The 20,436-nt window shown below is 38.2% G+C and overlaps 2 protein-coding genes across 2 annotated transcripts in view; one reads left to right on the plus strand and one right to left on the minus strand.

Moving 5' to 3' along the window:
- The window catches only part of LOC111872172 (menin), a 13,594-nt gene extending 10,063 nt beyond the window's left edge, over positions 1–3,531 (minus strand). The window contains exons 1-3 of the mRNA XM_023865772.2: positions 3,097–3,531; positions 2,851–3,003; positions 2,518–2,760 (exon numbers count right to left, since the gene is read on the minus strand). Of these exons, the coding sequence (XP_023721540.1) occupies positions 2,518–2,760; positions 2,851–3,003; positions 3,097–3,514 (814 nt within the window). The 5' untranslated portion in view covers positions 3,515–3,531. The remainder of the gene's footprint in view (positions 1–2,517; positions 2,761–2,850; positions 3,004–3,096) is intronic.
- A 177-nt stretch (positions 3,532–3,708) lies between these two features.
- Positions 3,709–20,353, plus strand: LOC111872169 (cleft lip and palate transmembrane protein 1 homolog). Its single transcript, XM_023865767.2, has 11 exons — positions 3,709–3,847; positions 4,109–4,321; positions 9,273–9,431; positions 10,449–10,655; positions 12,660–12,777; positions 13,422–13,524; positions 14,214–14,455; positions 15,909–16,084; positions 16,326–16,572; positions 17,614–17,781; positions 19,521–20,353. The coding sequence occupies exons 1-11, from the start codon at positions 3,737–3,739 to the stop codon at positions 19,712–19,714; spliced, it is 1,938 nt and encodes a 645-aa protein (XP_023721535.1). The 5' UTR covers positions 3,709–3,736; the 3' UTR covers positions 19,715–20,353.
- The last annotated feature ends 83 nt before the right edge of the window (positions 20,354–20,436 follow it).

Below are 20,436 nucleotides of genomic sequence, written 5' to 3' on the forward strand. Positions count from 1 at the left end.
TTCCTGTTTGATCATTGCTTTTACAGTGTAGACGAGTGTCTTACTTTTTTAGAAAAGAGTTCTAGTTAGTCTAAATTATATATTCCAAGATTCCAAGAATCAATTAGCCTCATAGTATTCAATAATACAAGTCATGAGAACGCTTACTGCTTAGATATTTATCTCTCCAGGAAATAACACTTCGTGACTGCTTCTGGGAATTATCTGCCTGGTGCCATCTTAAGGAGGATTGAAGACCACAGAAACTGTTTTCAAGACTGCTAAATTATTATAGTAATTTATTATTATATTTTCATAATATTATCTCTGTATTACTATATTATTATTATATTGTCATATTATTTCTGTATTATTATATACTTATTATTATTTAGTATTAGTATTAATATTAATCTTTGACTTGTCCCATATCATGTATAATGATCCATGGCTGAAATAAAATTGAATATTAACAGGACAGGGACAGGAAAAATGGATAGGCACATCCATATATCTGTCCAGTACATGCTACAACCCCAATTTATCTCATTCGCCTTAACTTAATCATGCTAACAGTATTTGCATATTTGCTCGAAGCAAGAACTGTGGAACCAGAGAAATATCCATTGCTAGGTACTGATTGCAAACAACAACAGAGGAATTGTCACAATACAAGATATGACACACACAGCTGTTGCTATGGAAAAACTGAGTAAACACATTTCTATGGAGATGAATTCATGCAACAACAGAACAGCTGTGTTTTCTGTGTGGTCTGTGCCAAGGGGTTATAAAAAGGACTGATTTGGAAATTTTAAACAGAAGACAGTTTAAACAGTGGAGACAGACTGATGGTGTTTATGTAGTATGTGTTGGGCAAATGCTGATTCATCCTTGTTTAGTCTTATGTTTCTTATGTGTTCTTTGTATCTTGTTAGATTTCTACCAGTTTGGCCGATGTATACTTTTTGGCAACTTTGGCATGTTATTTCCTATATCCCACTTTGTTCGTAGGGGTTTATTTCTCGTTTTTCATTTATTAGTTTACCTATTTTGTTGGCTGTTTTGAAGACTGTCTTTATGTTAGTGTTTTTGAATAGTTTTGTGATTTTTCGTATATAATTTCCTGTATAAGTAGAAGTGACCCATTTTGTTCCTTCTCGTCTTTATTATCTGGGTTACCCATCTTTCGCTTAAGTTTGTTATATAGATGTGTGATGTCTTCCTTTCTATAGCCATTATTTAGTGTTATATTAATAATAGTATTTAATTCTTGTTTTTAGCATTTTCCTCAAGGGGTAGTGTAAGAAGTCTGTGTATCCAATTTTTATATGCTGGCAATTTTTGTTCTTTAGGGTGGCACGTCGTGGGTCTTCTCTATATTTCCATTTCCATTTGTCTGTGTCTATTACATATATTTAAGTCCAGGTAAGCTAAATTTTTTAAACACTTTAAAAGTTTTAATACCAGGAAGGCTGCTGTGATTGTAAAAAGTTGAATATTGTGTACATTGTGTATTCCAGGCATTATGTGTGTATGTAATTTAACAATCAGAACACCTATTGTGATGGTGGTTTCCGAAGAAGTATTGATGTTCCCTCTGAAGATGATCCGTAAGTGTGTGTGTGTGTGTCTCTCTCTCTCTCTCTCTCAAGTCTCAATTCTGAGACAGTAAATTATGGTCGCAAGTCCCAAGGGACCTGGACCTGAGAAAGACTGCGCTGGCAAGAGCCAGCAGCATATACAAAAGACAGACCCGTCCTCTCGTCAGAGGAGCCCCACAGAAACAAGACCGTAACTGTCAAACGATAATAATTAATATCTGGTCATGTGCCCCAAATGGGGTTCGACACCAAGACTTACTGACTGACTGACCGTCAGTTGCAATGTAACTCTGACTCTGACTCTGAAATTTTAAACAGACTGAAAAGTACCCAGAAGAGATAGGTGCAAGTGACAAGAAAATACCAAACAACAACCCAGACTGAATTGACTTCTGCAAGTTACTGTGAGTATTAAACACAGAAGAAAAGTATAAACTGAGACACAAGACAATTGCAAAATGAAAGACATACTGTGGTCTTTTGCTGATCAAACCAATCTCTAGTAGAAAAAGGGGCAGGAGAGAGCTTTAATGAACTTTTGCACATGTATCGGTTAATTAATCGAAACAAATTGTGGAACATCTACAGAATTAAATTATAGCAGCAAGGATTTGTGAAAATAATACTGTCACTTTTCTGTATGAGTCTTTATGTTTCTATAACAAAACTTTTGCTACCAACCCGACAGAAACTACATTATTCTATCTTCAACTTAACTTCAATGATGTAAATGGTTACTGAGCTGCAAGCACAGCATAGCATAAGACTATTAACCCAAAACTGGATACTTCTATGGGATTTCAATCCACTGATAAAGCACCTCAAATCAGTGTGCCACAATACCTGCTTAAAGTAGGCTCATAACAAACTTCAATTTATGTAACAAATTTTTTCTTCATGTCAAAACAAAACAAACCAAATGTGCTTGTCTTACCAATAGCCATTGGATAACGTGTAAGATGACCCAGATCATAAAGAAGCCAAAGAAGTTCTTGCTGAAGCAGTGCAACTTCCATTGCATCACTCGTCGCACTTAAACTTGGATTGATGGCTGACACTAGGGCTGCCACCTCCATGGGCCTCGTACAAATTACGGGGCAACCATTCACATATAACCATGACCTTGAACTCATGCCTGGGCCTACGGGCTGACCACGTTTATCTTCATTCCCTTTTCCTGTATGGAAGCAGTAGTGCATTGACAGACATGTTAAAATATAGTAACAAATATCAGCGTTTCAGCATGTAAATTGGAATAAGAGCTTACCATGCCATGTGACTTCTGCCGTTTGCGACCCTCCCTCCCCAAATACGACCCATGCATGGTCTTCAGACAATGCCAAGTGAACATCTTGATAGCCAAGAACTTGACAGCCAGCCACTACTGCAAACGCCACTCCAAAACAGTCTAACTTGTTTCCTATATAACATATTAATTACATGTCATTTATATCTGGTACTATGCCTTATGTAAAAACTAACAATGCAGAATATATACAAACAGTTTCTTTACCTGTCAGGTAACTGTAGAGACTTTGTAAATGGGCCCTGTCTTTGTAGTAACTCCTTGTTAATGAATTCCAAACTACATCCGATACCTTCTTAACAAGCTCTCTTGTAGCATACTTGCTACCGCTGTACTGTGTTAAGTCCACAGCACCTTTGATTATTGCATGAAACTTTGAATACAAGGCTTCAGCTATATGATACTCGACAGCGGGTAGCTTGGGTTCACCCAACGTGTCTGTTTCCTTCTGCACAGTAAACGTTCTACTGCATGTCAACGAATTCTCAACTGCTCCAACAACGATGGATAACAGAGCCAAGTCAGGTTCAGATGAACTTTCTAACTGCTGCTTGAATAATCTCACAATAGACGGAATATTCTCTAGCGGGAAATGTTGCCGACCAACTTCTCGAAACCCCGCCATGTCGCAGCTAAGCTACATTGTTGGTCAGCGCTACACCGGCCATTATTGAACTCTCTTTGGTTAAAATTTTAGAGTTAATTTAAGAAATTCACAATTGTACGGCATTAACAATTTGCTTTTGACTCACAAATGTACCCTTAGCGTATTTAAATATTAAGTTTACGTCAATGTTTCTGAAATAGGTACTGAAGAACTGTCATTGAGAACGAGAGTGCAGTAATCATGGCTGACGTTAAGGAGTTAGAAGTGCGAGGGGAGTGTGAAGATCAAATTGATGCTGTACATGCTGATGAAGGAAATGATTCTGAATCTCCAGAAGGCGGGGAAAATGACGTTAGTATTTATATTGTCCGTTCTCTACTGGTTACTTTTTATAGTTTATCAAAATACTGGTTTTGTGAACTGAATTGGCCATGAAGGCATGACTAATTCTAGAAGAGACATGAGCAGTTTGTGGTTTTCTAACCCATAGAGACATTATAGCACACATTTTTATGAAAACAGTGGAAGAATTTACACGTACATTATTTTCGGTTTGGGAATTGTATCAGAAGTGACATTGTTGACGTACGTATTATACAATTTTTTTTTCAGGTTGTGGCACAAGTTGAACAAGAGCGAGAGAGGTACCAACCCACAAGATTAGAATCTTTTTTCGCAATAACCAAGACTTTGATTCTTAGAGGTATCATCATGTATGTCATCGTATCCCTATTTCGCCGGCCACCCACAGTTGTCTCTGGACCTAATGATGTTACACCTGCTAAAGTACTAGCTTTTAATATGTTTGAAAATGGAACTGTTATGGTAAGTATAATTAAGTACTTTTCAGCAGCTATAGGGATGAGGAGCACTATTTTCTATGATGTAACATGTAGTTTGTTGAATTTCAACAGACTGCACGGTATTATATTGCAGAAGGTAGAACTTTTTTAATCATTGCTGTGAGAACAATAAATCCTATATAGCTGTAGGAATGTTTGAATACAATTATTTAAAAGTAATTCTCTGTATAAACCTGCCAATTTTAGATGATTAGTTATATATAAGGAATGAAAAGTAGGCATAATACAGAGTTCTGTCTTGTGAGATATAACATTATATGGTATTGTGACATGTCTAACAATTTCTGGGCAACGGGAGGTGGAACAAGTTACCACGAAGACAGACTCTGGATAAACGGTTGATTGCCGGGTTGCGCAACAGTAGAAGTGAGGTTACGCAACAGTAAGGAAAGCGGTGTTTCTCCACACTGGTTGCTGTGCAGCAATAAATAATTCTTCACAGCGTTGGCCAGCAATGCCTGCAAACACAGCATTTATGCAACAGTGAAGCGAGGTGGGTTTTCCACTGTCCGACTGAGGATTTATCAGGGAGACTGGAATGCGTAAGGAGTGAGTCGAAATGCAGTGGCCGCCAAAGCCAGTTACTAGAGGGAGATAGTTACTGGTATTGAGTATGAGGATTCAATATAAGTTGTTGAGTGAATGGAATCAAGACAATTGAAGCCTGGAAGTGACTACAGCAGGAGAAGCAATTGGGACAATGAAGTTGTGAATAATATAAGTGTAAAAGTGAAGGAGTGTGCAGTAAATTTGCTACCTCCTTGACGTACATGAAGTTATTTGTCACGTGACATACCCAACACACAACATTATGTCGAAAGTAACCAGACGTTTTCGATTAGCATATCTCAATCTTCAAGGTCAAAGAATAAACTGTGCAAGAAATGACCATGAAAGCAGGTGGCAAGCAGAACAGCAGTGTCAGTCGACTTTCAACAAACTGCACTGCTTTATATCCCAGAGGATACAACTCTTCATACCCACCACTGTGAGAACTACAAATCCTACAGGTTTATTACAGACCATTTTTATATACTAATATTCCAACTTTGCCATTTGCCATTTGCTTGCCAGACCTAAGTAGCTGATAGAGTAGTTATCAGGGCACAGCAGGCAAAACTCAAGAATGCTCCATTCAGTAACCTGTGTTCTTAGGTGCGTATTTGTTGTTATCAGGACAGAATACCATCTTCTGGGACATGACGTAATATTTTTTTTAATTTGCTTAGTGGGGGGTATAGTCCAACTGGGTTCACTCGGCACGGTGGCCACTGATTGGTCTATTGTAGCCAGCCCTGAGTGATTATGATGATGGAGAATTTGGTGGAATGAAGATTGGCAGGGGAAACCGAAGTACTTGGAGAAAACCTGCCCCAGCCCCACTTTGTCCACCACAAGGCCCACTTGACCAGACCCGGGATCAAACCCGGGCAACCGTGGCATGTATTATAGTAGAAGTTTACTGGTGTTCTGCAGGAATATGCTACTTCTGTCTTTAGACTCAAAGAGTAAACCAAACAAACACAAAGCAGAGTAAGTGGGCTACTTGCTTCTTACTGGTCGCTTGCTTGACTTACTCATCAATCCTGAAGATGGAGGCAGTACATTCCTCTGAAACATTGGTGAAGTACTGCGAGACTGCATGGCCTCACATCCCGGAATATGGTATTTTTTTTTAAGATAGTTTCATTTAAGGACTCCTTGCTGTAGAATATATTCTGAGTAATGATTCTGCATAGTGTCCCTTGCCTGAAATTCCTTCCTAAAGCAGTAAACATTGCCAGAAAATAATATCCAGTTGTACCTTAATATATATGGAGGATGGGCCCCAAAGAATGTAATGTGAATCAAAGCCATGTTTCGCAAGAGGATATGCATGCTGAATATTTGTCATTTTGACTGAGATGGTCATGTTTAGATTTAAATGGACTTGGTAAAAAGGTATGTAGCTATGATGAAAACTGTTATTGCCAGTATGAAACAAGGTGACTTGATTTAGTCAGCCAACCATTAACACTTAACCACATATGTGACAACCGCATGATAGACAAATAGACCCATTTCTAGGCAGTGGTTTGGTAGACACATTCCTGCTGCTAGACGGCAGATTCTTAATAAGGCAACAGTTGTACTGCAACAATGGAAGGTGTGTGTTTTCTACAAGGTTTGTGCCGAGAGGTTATAAGGAAGGGATAGGGTCAGTTGGTAGTCCCATAGGGGAGTCCGTGAAGAGAGAACTTGAGCCTGGAGGCATTGTTGGAGCCATCACCAGGAAACATCCAGTAACAGACTGAGAACACCAGACTGTGTGCTCTAGTGAACTGTAAAGTGTGGATGTTAGCGATGGTGCTATAATTAAATGTAGTCACGAGTCATGTGATAAAGTGGTCAGTAAATCTGTTCACCTATCAACACCCCGTCTAGAGTAACAGTTCATACTACATGACAGTAATGTTAAATGAGAAATAACAGGATAAGTAATGATGAATTTGGAAGGATGTGGATGCTGTAGTAGTTCGCTTGAAGCTACTTTGCCTCATTTTCCTGCAGAATCAGAAAAATAGGATCCTTATGAGAGCTGATCTCTGATTTGAAGATTTGAACAAAGGGTCAGTGGAATGTGAAGCACATTATACCACATTGTTTTATATCATCAGAAGAAAACATCAATAAAAATTACGGGTTATCAGACTTTGTGGCACTATGATCCCACCTCCTAAAATAATACATTAATTTACATGACCCCAGGCTCTGCTATTCAGAAATGGAGTTCTGCACATTTTTGCAGGTCCCAGTCAAGCCAATATGGCAACAGCAGGAAATAGCTGTACAATCTCACTGCATCTGACACATGAAAGTTTGGCAGACTGCCCTCAGAATAAGCTGTGATATAAATAGTAATAAATCAAAGATAAGAAGAAGACAGTTGAGATTAAACATGAGATCTTTTGAATACTAGTCTAGGGCTGCCCCTTTGGTGAGATAGTTAATGTAATGGCCTAGCGGCCTCCGTAGTCTAGAGGTAACGTTCCCACCTCATGACTCGTGGTACGCGTGTTCAAATCCGGCGGAGGTCGTCGAATTTTTAAGGGCGGAAAAATTCAGGGAGCAAGTCCTCCGGGAGGGACTTTAAGCCGTGGGTCCCGTGTTGTAGCCTTACGGCACGTAAAAGAACCTCATATCTCCAAAGGAGGTCACTGAGCCAAATTCAAGGACATTTCCTTCCCAACAGTAGTCTCTAACGCCTCTGATAGATGGGGGAAGCATTATAGATACCGCTAAGGCAGTAGAGGCTGAACTCGCTGGCTCGGTCGGAACTGAGGGTACGCACCAATATCGGTAGGGTATAGAGACTGGTAGAATATCATAGAGGGAAGCACAATGGACCAATACTGGTCTTTAAGTGCATGGGGAAACCCACCCTCTCCAATAACTAACTAATGTAATGGCCTAGTATTCAAAGAGTCTTAGGCTTATTTCCAAGTGTAGACATTTGTTTTAAAATAATATTCATAATTTATTTAACATCCATAAGCTGTTACGCAAGTACAGTTGGACAAGTCGGTTAAAACCACCTAAGCACTACAGCTTAGCAGTCCTTAAAAATGTACAAAACGAGACACGAGACAAAGAACAATACAATCATCTTAGGATGATTCGGAAATCATTGCTCGTACGCACTTATTAATTTTGGAATTACCAGCCTCCCAATGTAAACAAGTTCAATATAAATAATGCAGTTATTTATATGGGCTTACATATTTTGGGCCTTCAAGGCCATCTTCAGAGGTTCAATGGTAAAAGGAACTTGCTTTACAGTTGTTATAGATCTTAGTACAGTTATAAGTTGTATGGTTGTAAACTATGTAATAAGTCAAAATTGTAAATGTTTAAATATTAGTAAAACAGTTTCTTGTTTTATGGTGTATCTTCTGATTGATATGTTTTCTTTTCTTCTGTTTTTGCTTGTTAAATGTTGTCATCAGTTCAGCAGACTGGCACTACACGTATCCAGCAGGTTGTCCAGACATTTAACAAACAGCTACAGAAAGACCATTTTACATTTTACAACTGTATAACTTATACCAAGATCTGCCAGAGCTGTAAGGTATGGTCATTTTAGTGTTGAGCCTCTGAAGATGCCCTGAAGGACCGAAACATGTAATGGCATACAAATGATCGAATTATTAATATTGAATTTGTTTACTCTGGATGTCTTATGATTCCAAGAAAAAAGTAATAACAGATCTGTCAGTATAATGACAACCAATCAGGTGGGAGCAGACCCAACTCACAAATCATAGTGTACGTTGCATATATCTCAGGCAATGGAAGGTATCGAACGTAATATAGCCATTGTTAGGAGTCCACAGTACATTCTATGGCATGTGTAGATTGGTGACTTGATTTTAAGTACTGTTCTCTTTTACCATATAGTGAAATTTTGGATCCTTGCCATTTCTTTCTGTTTGCTGTAATAATATGATACATGGAAAAAGAACGGAGTTTCAGCACTACATTTATTAACACATTTGGTCCTGTATCTGAGTTTAGTTACTTAATTTACCAATGCTTTATTCACACCACCATAGGCAACCTAGGCTGGACCTTAACATTCCATGAGAAGGCAAAATCTTTCTCTGTCAGATGCACTAGCTATCTTTTTTCATTTCTTGGATATATGCAGTACTGCAAACTGGTAGTGTACTGTTAAAAATGGCTGGTCTGGGGAACAAACCATCAGAGTTACTGGGAGTGAATGTGTTGAGGCTAATGGTAATTTGCTTTGTGATTTGTACGGAGAATTTAAAGAATTCCTACAGTTGGAAATGATATTAGAAGCTGCAAGATTTCTCTTTTATTAAACTTATTCTGTTTCAAGTTATTACTTGTTATTTTCTTTTCCCACATAGGATTTATATGTGTACATCTCAGAGAGTGAAAAGTTTAATGACTTTAGCAATCCAGAAGCCTTGATTTGGAGTGAAAAGGGCATAATTTATGGGGACTGGAGCAGTGGTTCTAATAGTGATGGAACACGTGTGCGTGATGTTGAAATCAAAACCTCAGAGGTAAGTGTAATGTATAGTTTAGTAGTAATAGATGACCCAGATAGCTTTAAAAAATTTATGACCCATGTTGTTTGTCAAGTTAGCACACACATAGTCAATCTATATTTTGCCTCTTAACAACATACCCACAACTGACACTGTGGAGAGCATTGAAGAAGGCCTTGTCATCCAGGCAGATAGTTGGTGCATGTACATGGCAAAGGATCTGGAGGCTGTGGGGTTTAAGCACGTGAAAATCAACCACAAGTACAGCTTCATCGCTCCAACAACTGTCATGCACACCCATAATATGAAACTTATGTAGGGATCAGGTAAATTGTGTATTTCCACCCAAAGGGTCTTACGTGTTCAAGTTTATGTAACAGAACCAATTCAACGGCAGGGATCCGATGCCATTTTGGAAATGATCACTGAAAATTTAGAATGTAATTATCCTTATTCTAATTTTTTTCATGAAAGAACCTTATAAATAAAATCATAGAAGTTGTTCAAAGGATTCGTTGGGTCACCCATTATTATATAAGTACCACATATTGGTAATACCAACTGCCCTGCATTCAGTAAGGGGATGAATGAAAGAGTGGCAGGTATATCTTAAAAAGACATGCTCTGATGTTGGATCTTAGGGAAACGGGTTGTGGTGAAGATGATTGGATTAAGCTGGCATATATGGACCCAATTGTGTGATCTAAACATGAATTTTATTGTAAGGAAATTTGTGGGTCGAGGGGCAGTGCTGTGTGCACAGACTTGTAGTATTATTCAATGCCCATTTTATGTAAAATTTTAAACAGGGTTGAGTACAGAGGAGTTTGAGAAATACCTCATTTAAGTGAGAAAAGGAATTATAATTTGCTGTCTCTCAGACTTATAATAGCAATTATTAGACAAGCTACAATTTTGTTTATAGTCTTTTAACCTTCATTAAATCCATTATATATTATGCATTACAAATTATTTTGTAGAGGAAAAATTAGTTTAAGAATCTCTTTTGTTTATTTTTTTTTTCTTTTCTAGGCAGTACAGAATAATGGTTCATTATATCTTCACGTGTATGTTACTCGGAGAGGAAAGTCACCAGATCCTGCTGCTGGAAGAGGAGTGTACTCACCACATCAGGTGACATACAACAAGAAGCTGCTAAATAAATACAAGCGGCTGCGCTACACAAAGACGCACAATCTCTTGACTGGTGAGACAGCTGCAACTGCAGAGGAAGTGAAGGTGAGGCAAAATCCATCAGTTTGAACTTTGTAGATGTCTCGGCATTTTATACAATAGACATTGTTTCTGCTATTACCCACCATGAAGACTGCTGTCAATACTTAAGTCTTTACTTCTCCTGTACAGGAGCTTAAAGAAAATTGAAAGCAGGAGCAACATGTGAATTAAGTCAACTAAAGCAATATTTCAATGAATTCAGCCTTCTAACATTGCAGATGAATGTCAGAATTGAATGAATTGCACTTTTAGTCTTGTGCTCTGTTCTTGGTCCAGTGCCTGATTTTTGGATGTAAATAGGTTTTTTATAGGTTATGCAAGTTTTGTTGGAATGTTAATTGTGTAATAGTGATTTTCAGTTGTTATATTTTTTAATATTCGTTTATTTTTATCTTATTTAGCTAAGGCACTTCAAAAGTTTTATTTTATCTATGTACTAAACATTTTTTGAAGCATATACAGTTATCATCATGTATGTATGATAAATGCTGGATGGAAAGAAATTACTTCAAAAACGCTGTTGAAATTTAAATTAACTTTTTAGGTTAGGGTTCTCCAAACTCTTTGACAAGTGGGCCACTGTGTCAATAAATTATTTTCTCATGGGCCAGGCAATCAAGGCCAGTTTTTTGTTTTCTTTTTTATCTTGATGCCCAGTATACATATTTGCAGAATTTTCTGACAAGCCCAGTGTAACCTCTATTTAAGCAGACATGCATTGTCAGCAGATGTAAATGGAGGAAGTTAACTATATGAATTGAATAATGTTTGGAATATTATTTCTGTAATAGTGTAATGGAAATTACCTGCAAGTAAAAGTAAGTAACAAAAGAGCAAACAAACAGAACCTAGTAAGTAAAAAAAAATTTTGAATACGAACATAAACTATACTGACAGAGCGACCGCCGCTTGTAAAAGATCTGTTTCCATCTCACAGCTGTATCAGATGGCTTCACCGGTTAACTTCTGGCCAGCAGGCTAAAATTTTGAGAGCCATGCTATAGATCGTGACGAATTTGAACACGAAATTGAATGTGAAAAGTGGGAGAAAAGAAGCCCTGAGTACAAGATATGTCACGATAAAAACTGTTGAATTTTCTGGTGGGATTTTGTGCCACAAGGGTTCAGTGCCCACATTCACCCCCAATAGAGTACCTATGGATACCTCTTACTCCAACCCTTAAGACTGTTGTGAAATAGCATTAAAACACTCAGCACCTCAAAAACTGAAATAGATATAATTGAATCAACTAACAGTTACATAAAATCTCCTACTGAACTCTTTATAGAGCCTACAGTAACCTACTGAATGTGTCCTTCCTAACGTCTACATTTGGTGAACCAGAGTTCACGCTAATTAACAGTAAACCACATTTCTATTCTACCAATCAATGAACCAAATTCTGATTCTAACAAGCAATGAACCTAGTTTATTGTTAACACTCAGTGAACTAGATAAATATGCTAACACTCAGTGACACAAATATGGACAAGTTACTCACTTGACCTGAAGAGTCTCAGAACAGTGGTGCCATCTTGGCTTCTTTGTACACATATTTCAGTGACGCAACCTCCACCCAAACTAGGCCTCAATTAAGTTTGAATTAGGTCCTGGGGTACACAACTAAGGGGTTTTATACATGCTCTTGGGCATGTAACTGCTGCCCACTCAGGAAAACACCCTGGAATCGACAACTCTCACTGGTCGTCATACTTATGTTCTAAAATTTGCCCATATATGGTTCACTATGTGAGTAAGCAGCATTCCTACAGAAAAATAGGTTTTGAAACAGATGACTGGAGGATGTGAGCCGTCATAATCTGATCTCATTCCCCAGTTCTGGTCAGCCATCTGGTGGGTGACACCTCGCTTACTCAACTTTACAGAAAACTTAAATTATTTTTTAATGCATAGCAAGGAACACCTTTAAATTGAGAATCCTCTGTGGTAATATTCTGAAAGAGTCACGTTCCATATCATCTGGGTCTGTATGATCCTGTTTACAGAAAGCCGAAACCATGAAGGAGGAAATCGTTTCTCACTGGCATCCAAATCTGACAATAAATATGGTGACTGATCAGACAAATTGGATTCAAGGATCTGTTCCTCCACCATTGGATGAGTGTAAGTAATTTTATGCTGAACAGCTTGGCGAACAGGTAGTGTTCTGAACTCAGAACTCATGTTTGAGAGGTGCTTGGTTTGAATATCAGCTGGTACTTCAACTGTCTTGTCTGAGATTCTTTTGTGGTTTTTCCACAGTCGCTCAAAGTAAATGCCATGATATGATTTTATTAGGCCTTAACCATTTCCTTCCATATCCTTTTCTACCTTGATTAACCTGGGGCACGTGGTAGTGCAGTGGATAAGGCACTATGCTACAAGTCAGAAGGTCACAGGTTCAAATACCGATGAGGTCATTGGATTTTTTCAATTGACCTAATCCTTCCGGCTGCACTATGTCCCTGGGATTCACTCAGCCTCTAACAGAAATGAGTACCAGGAATTAAATAAATAATTTTCCTGGGGAGTAAAGCGCGGCCAGCGCATAAGGCTGACATCTTTGAGCCGATTGTCTAGATAATGTGGGACCCTCAACATCTCACAACTCTATGGGCCTTCATGGCCTGTTACAGGGTTAGCTTTACTTTACTTTTTTTTTACTTTGATTATCCTACCATTCAGTGCCGCAAATTCTAGACACTGACAATATTATAAAATAAAATAAAATAACAAATCACTTAGTGATTTATTTTATTTTGTTTCAGATATTGAATTCTTACCAGGCGGAGATCGTTACAAGCCTGTTATTTATCTGAATGAATACTGGAATATGTTGAGAGACTATCAACCAATCAATGAAACAACAAAGTAAGTTCAAATTTTAAGTACAGTAGATCACTGTAGGTCGTGGTGCAAGGGTTGAGAAGGCCCACCCCTTATACATTCATTCATTCCAAGTTTGAATTTTAATTTGGCAATGTGAGGTTTGAGTCCTGCATGGTGGTGACTGCCATACTGTGTTCTGGGCCGACACATCATATAGTCTGGTAGATGTATACCAACATTTCTTCGGATGTTGATAAACATCTATCACACTACTGGGTATCATGTCCTAAGGGACATTATAATCTTAAAATTTAACATTTCAAGTATGATTTCTTTGACACATTACAGTTCTATATAACATGGAAATGTAATTTAACAGGAGTTTGCAAGATTTGTGTCCTTTTGCAGTCTTAAAAATACTGTTTTGAAGTAAGAATATTTGAAATCATAAGCTATGTAAATATTAGAAAATGTTTTGAAGTGAAAAAATAAATTATGAAAAATGATAACTGACAGCATTGTCGTAGTTAATAAAGCTCGGTACTTGCAGTTTCGCAAGGTGCTGAAATGTAGAAAATGGGAGGCCTTGGACGACATTGGTTTGCTGTGCTGTTTAGAAAAGGGAACTTGGAATGTGCTTCACTTGATGAGTGCAGATCCCAGCTAGAGAATTAGTGTTTCCAAGCATAACTATTTCCATTAATTTTCTGCTTTTTGCAATTCTTGCACAGGACTTTACAGTTGACTTTGACATACCAGCCACTTTCGCTCTTGAAATGGCAGATATACTCAACACAGACAATGCGCAACAAGTGGACAGGGAATATTTTGGGTGACGCATTTGTGGATGAAGATGATGAATATCAGGATTCATTGAAAGAAGCACTTCTGGAGACATCACCTTATCTTCTGGCTCTTACTATTCTCATATCATTGCTGCATTCTGTTTTCGAACTTCTGGCATTCAAGAATGGTATGTACTGCTGAGGACGGTGGGATTCGTGGGGTTGTAGGAGAAATGTGTCATTGCCTTTGTATTTAAAGAAGGAATAATCCTCAAATTTTTGGAGACAGCAGAGTGTAGATTGCTGAGGAGGTATAGCGATTGAAGTATGGACCAGACTGTCGGGGTATCAGGGTTTGATTCCCATCAGGAGGAGATATTTTCTCTTTTCCACAGTGTATGGACTGGCTCTGTGGCCTATCCATGCTTGTATTCAACAGGTATTTCCATTGTTTCTCTGGGAGTAAAGCAGCTGATATGTGGAGCTGTATCTCCTCTTCCTTCTACATCTTCATGGCATGGTACCTATTTAAACACAAAGATAGTTTCGCTTTTTTGCCTACAATTTATGAAAAGAAAATCTTTTTTTTTTTTTATTAATGTGTTGCTAAATTTGTGTCAAATGAAGTTTTTTATTTTCTAGATTTATGGGTCAGAAATGATTTTATCCTTTCAGGTAAAAGGATAGGTTCAGTCTATATTTGAATCTGTGCACAGATCACAGCCAAGCCTTTGTGAATTCCAAGTCTCTGATGTGGTTTGGAGTTTACATTAAGTTTTAGGTTGGACATTGTTTACAGCTTTTGCGTAACATTATAGAATCTGCCTCAGGGCTGTTCCCATCTCAGAAATAATTTCCTTTGCCTAACAGTCCAGAGGATATTGTGAGTAAGACCGTAACTGAAGACAGTTGCAACAAGCAAATGCACTTTTAGGAGTGTACCACATTACACTAAGTAAGGTATGGTCCGCATTTTTAAAGCAAGAAATGATTATGATATGAAGAAGATTGTTGACTAATAAGTCATGTACAAAACTGCACAATGAGGAGCTTCATAACTTGTACTCTTCACCAGATATAGTTAGAATGATCAAGCCTATGAGGATGAGATGGGCAGGGAATGTAGCATGAATGAGGGAGAAGAAAAATGCATATAGGATATTGGTGGGAAAGCCAGAAGGAAAGAGACCACTAGGAACACCAAGACATAGGTGGGTGGACAATGTTAAAATTTTACTTAGTCAGGTGGTATGGACTGGATTGATCTAGCTCAGGATAGGGACCAGTGGAGGGCCCTTGTGAGCATGGTAATGAACCATAAATTCTGGGAAGTTCTTGAGTAGCTGCACATTTGGCAGCTTCTCAAGAAGGGTTCAGTTCCATGAAGTTAGTTTAAGACATGGTAATGAACCTTCAGGTTCTATAAAATGCTGGGAAGTTCTGGAGTAGCTGCACAATTGGCAGATTCTCAAGGTCTCAGCTACATGAAGTTAGTTTAGTTAAGTCATATGTACATCATTTATAGTATTTTGTATTTTTGTGGTTACGTGCATGTGTTCGTGCACACAGTCAGGAGAAGTATTACATTTATTGAGCAAGAGAAAGTTATACAACCTGTGTTTTATGTAATGTGTGTTACAGATATCCAATTCTGGAACAACCGAAAATCATTAGAAGGCTTGTCAGTGCGGTCGGTATTCTTCAATGTGTTCCAGTCATTAATTGTCATGCTCTATGTCTTCGACAATGACACCAATGCGGTAGTTAAGATCAGTTGTGTTGTGGGACTTTGTATAGAGGTCTGGAAGATTCACAAGGTACACCATCTTTTGTCATATGTAATGAAATTCTATAAAGCACTGTTTTCACAAAATCTATGATTGTGTCTGTTCTCCTGAATTGGAATATACAGGTCTTTAGTTTAGTTCTTTTTAAAGTTTTTTCCACTCTTCAGTTCTTTGCAATATGGCAGCAGGCCACTGTGCGGACTTTTCTGACTTCCTTATACGTATATTATCCCATATTTTTAGAAACATAATTCTTATTTGTATCATTCAGGTGATGGATATCAACATTAACCGTGAGGCTCTTATCTTTGGGGTCATTCCAAGGTTCAGCTTCTCAGATAAGGGCTCATACATAGAGTCCAGTACCAAAGAATATGATACTCTGGCATTCCGTTACCTGTCATGGGCATTGTACCCATTACTGGGTGGCTATGCAGTTTACTCTCTCCTCTACCAGGAGCACCGTGGTTGGTATTCATTTGTGCTCAACATGCTTTATGGCTTCCTTCTCACATTTGGTAAGTAGGCATGTATTTAAATTGTACAGAAACTTATGTAACTTGTCTGCAAGTCCAAGATATTTTAGTCTGTGCAAAAAGTAATGCCGTTTATTTCTTTCGTTGTTTAATCCTTCTGGAGATAGGATATATTGAAAATATGTTGCCATTTTTTGTCAAAAGTGCAAGCCATGAGGGAAAGTATCTTTCCTTACTGTGAATTCTGTGAAAGAGATGTGAAACTTCTGCTGCCTACACACAACTTGCAGAACATATACATCTTAAGAATTTTTTGTTCTGCTATATTTGTTATACACAAATTATTTACTTATTTTTTGGTTTTTTATGTAGATTTCAAATTTGATTTCAAGTACTGCACTCCAAATTTAATTGAAAAGGAATTATGAGCCTGTGTTCTGATGCACTGACTTAAAAAGTACTGCCATCAGATTTGATGTTATTTCAAGTCTGTCCTCACCCCGTGATTGAGGTTAGCGCTTTCTAACGGACCCAATAGAGTAGGCATCTCCCCCCTCCCTCATCTGATGATGGAAACAGATCCAGTTTCCGAAATGTTGTGTTATCTAGCTTCTAGAATACCGGACGATGGACAGAGTATGAAAATCCTGTAATTCTGGATCTGTTATGCTGTTCTATGTTTTCACCATGAGAGTTACAGCATCACTACATTTCTCGGTGGCAAGAGCATGGGTATATCATGATCTCAGTGGCACATGACTCTGTGCATTAGATATACATAGAGCCCTTGCTAACCTCTGGAAAATAAAAACTTTAGCCTGTGTTGTATAAAGAAGGCATCCAGATATAAGCCGCATGTAATCAAAACCATGCTAAACAAGGGATTACCATAAATGGAAAGAATTTAGCATAAGTTTGAAACTCTTTCAGGCACATTGTGAAACTAAATATATGAGCCAAGATCAATGTACTCGCATATTTAAATGAAAGGTCCTTACTTGATACTTTTAAGTGTATTCTATGAAGGAAGTGCACTCCCATGAAGATCTTACATAAATTTGTATTTACATTTTTGTGTTTCAGGATTCATAATGATGACGCCACAACTGTTCATCAATTACAAATTGAAGTCCGTAGCACATTTACCATGGCGTATGATGTCATACAAGTTCCTCAATACTTTTATTGATGACATTTTTGCATTTGTCATCAAAATGCCAACACTTTACAGGCTGGGTTGTTTCAGGGATGGTATGTTCACTTTTGTTTTATAACTTTTCAAATGTAAAATCATACGCGTTAAGAAATTTGTTCAGTGCTCTAACTTCTTGTAATTCATTTCGCCAGTTGTCGTCTGTATTCGTACAGCGCATTTAGGTCATGCATGAACAAATCATCTGTTAACCAGTTAAGTGGGTATGACTTCTTAACACACCTTGCATTATTCTGTTTCAGAGTGGGGATGATGTATGTACGTGTCATGCATGTTTTCAAGTACACCATTATAGATATAATGACAGTTGGTAATGCTGATTTATATGTTGTGCTTGTTTGATACCTGTCCTGTATTCGAGTTCCTGCAATTAAACCTTATGGCAGATCCTATCAACAAGATGTGTCTGAGCAGTGAGGTGTTATATGCATGAACTGTCATGAGAGAATGAATATAGTGACGTTTCTGGCAGTGAATATAGTAGTGACAGTGAAAAAAATATGAAAATTTCATCATGTGAACAGAGTGTCAGCTCTGATGAAGAAGAAAATGTCGGTGACAGCAGTAGCATGCAGCATCGCGTATGGGCAAAGTCCAGTGCTGAGCGACTATGTTTTCCATTCACTGGCAAGCCTGGCCTACATATTGATGGATATGGTGACTACAAGCGTACTATTTTCAGCACTGATTTTTGGAAAACTGGGTTTGAAGTTTAGTTTGAACTGTAATTTGTGACTTAAAACAAGACTCATTCTGAAATCAAGAGCTGGGGTGGTGTAGTCGGTATAGTGACTGGCTATGGGGTGGACAATCAAGGGGTCGGGGTTCATTCAAACCGGCTTTGGGGTTACCCAGCCTCCTATCCAATGGTTACTGGGGTGTGAAGTTGACCACTCACCTCAAATTAGTGCCAAGGTCAATAAAACATGGGACTATGCATCCACTCCCCCATTTACCTTTACCTTTAACCACATTCTGAAAACTCATGTGCACTTAAGGTTAACCTATGGAAGTATCTGGAAGGAGTCCAGCGCAATATGAAAATCAGAAATGTGTTATCTTATTTTCATCTAAAAGTGGTGGAGATAAAACACATGAATACTCAGGCAACAATATGTGAATGCAAAATTTGCAAGAAATATATTGAGATGTGAGGTTTATAAGCGTATCATGGCTACACGGCCCAAGGCATGGATGTCTGTGTTTGTGTTGTCCTGTGTGTATGTAGCGGCATTGCCACTGGCCGATCCGCCTTCCAAGGAGTCCTACTGACTGTAAGAATGATTACGAACCTGAAGAAGAGGCCAGGGCCCAACAAAGGGCTGTAGACCCATTGATGAAAGAAAACTGAGGTTTATAATAGGTTTTCCAGATTATGGCACTATGTAAACTGAGCAAGTTGGCTCCAGTTGTAATACTTCGGACTTGTATTTGGGAGATGCCTGGTTCAGATCATGGCGGCATACAGACTCGTGATTTAGGATTCTCATGGTCTGTTTTAGTCCATCCAGGCAAATGCTGGGATAGTATCATGATAGGCCACAAATGTTTACATTTTTTTGTATTCATCATCCTTCATCGTAACACCATTTGACACTAAATTTTGAGCCACTGACAGCATTGTTAAATAAATCTAAAATAAAACAGTGTGGTGTGATAGGTGGTTACTGTCCATTCGGAGGAACCTGCTGCCTCCATCTTCAGGTAGGAGTGCAGACTCCATTTGATGATTTCACTGATTACTGATGTAATAATTTACACATCACATTCATTTCAGATATTGTTTTCTTCATCTTCCTGTATCAGCGTTGGATATACAAGACAGATCCCACTAGAGTGAATGAATTTGGTTTCTCTGGTGAGATGGAACGGGAGGCAGCCGCAAGTCAAAGTGGACAGCTAGCAAACGGTGCAGCACCTGCCATCGCAGGAGCACCGGCTAAAGACTGCAGACAGAAGAAGGAAGATTAACATGAGTGCAGCACTAATAGTCTCAAATTCTTCTAGAAACTGAAAAATGAAATGAAAGTAAATTTATCGTGGAAGTGTTATACCAAGTTTTAATGATAGTTGCGATAATGCTGGCTTATGCATTTAAAAATAAGATATTGTGTGGTCCCCTGATGTATTAGCATGTAAAGCTGCCATTTTGTTTTTGTCCCTTATTTGGTTATATGTATATGTATTGCATTCTTGCTTGAATGTAAATTTTAAAGTGCTACACCCATCTTCAGAGGATCGTATAAATGCACTTACAAATAAGTATTGTTGTGCTTGCAAGGTAATGTAGCTGATGGAGGTGATCTCTAGTTTTCCATGCCTGCAGCAAAATTAATAGCAGTTTATTGAGGATAAGCGAAGGGAAATTCATGTTAGAATGAATATGCTGTTTTATTCCACCAGGTTGTGGAAATGTTTAATGTTCGATGTGTGTAGTTAAGAAAGTACATTAAATTGACATTTCTGTTTTAAGATATATCTGTTTTGTTATTGATGTTGAATAGTACAAGGCTCCTGCTGCTGTTAACAGTGGGAAGATAAAATCAGCCTGTTATGTGCTGAACAGAATGTTAAGTTTACAAAAGGCATATAATATACTAGTAGAATACCTGTTGCATATTTAATGGGAACATTTGACAGTTCTCATCTCTACCTGTGATTTCCTGAAGACCCCTCCGTTGATCCATTCTTAT

The sequence above is a fragment of the Cryptotermes secundus genome, unplaced genomic scaffold (genome assembly GCF_002891405.2).
Source record: "Cryptotermes secundus unplaced genomic scaffold, Csec_1.0 scaffold581, whole genome shotgun sequence".
Classification (NCBI taxonomy): domain Eukaryota; kingdom Metazoa; phylum Arthropoda; class Insecta; order Blattodea; family Kalotermitidae; genus Cryptotermes; species Cryptotermes secundus.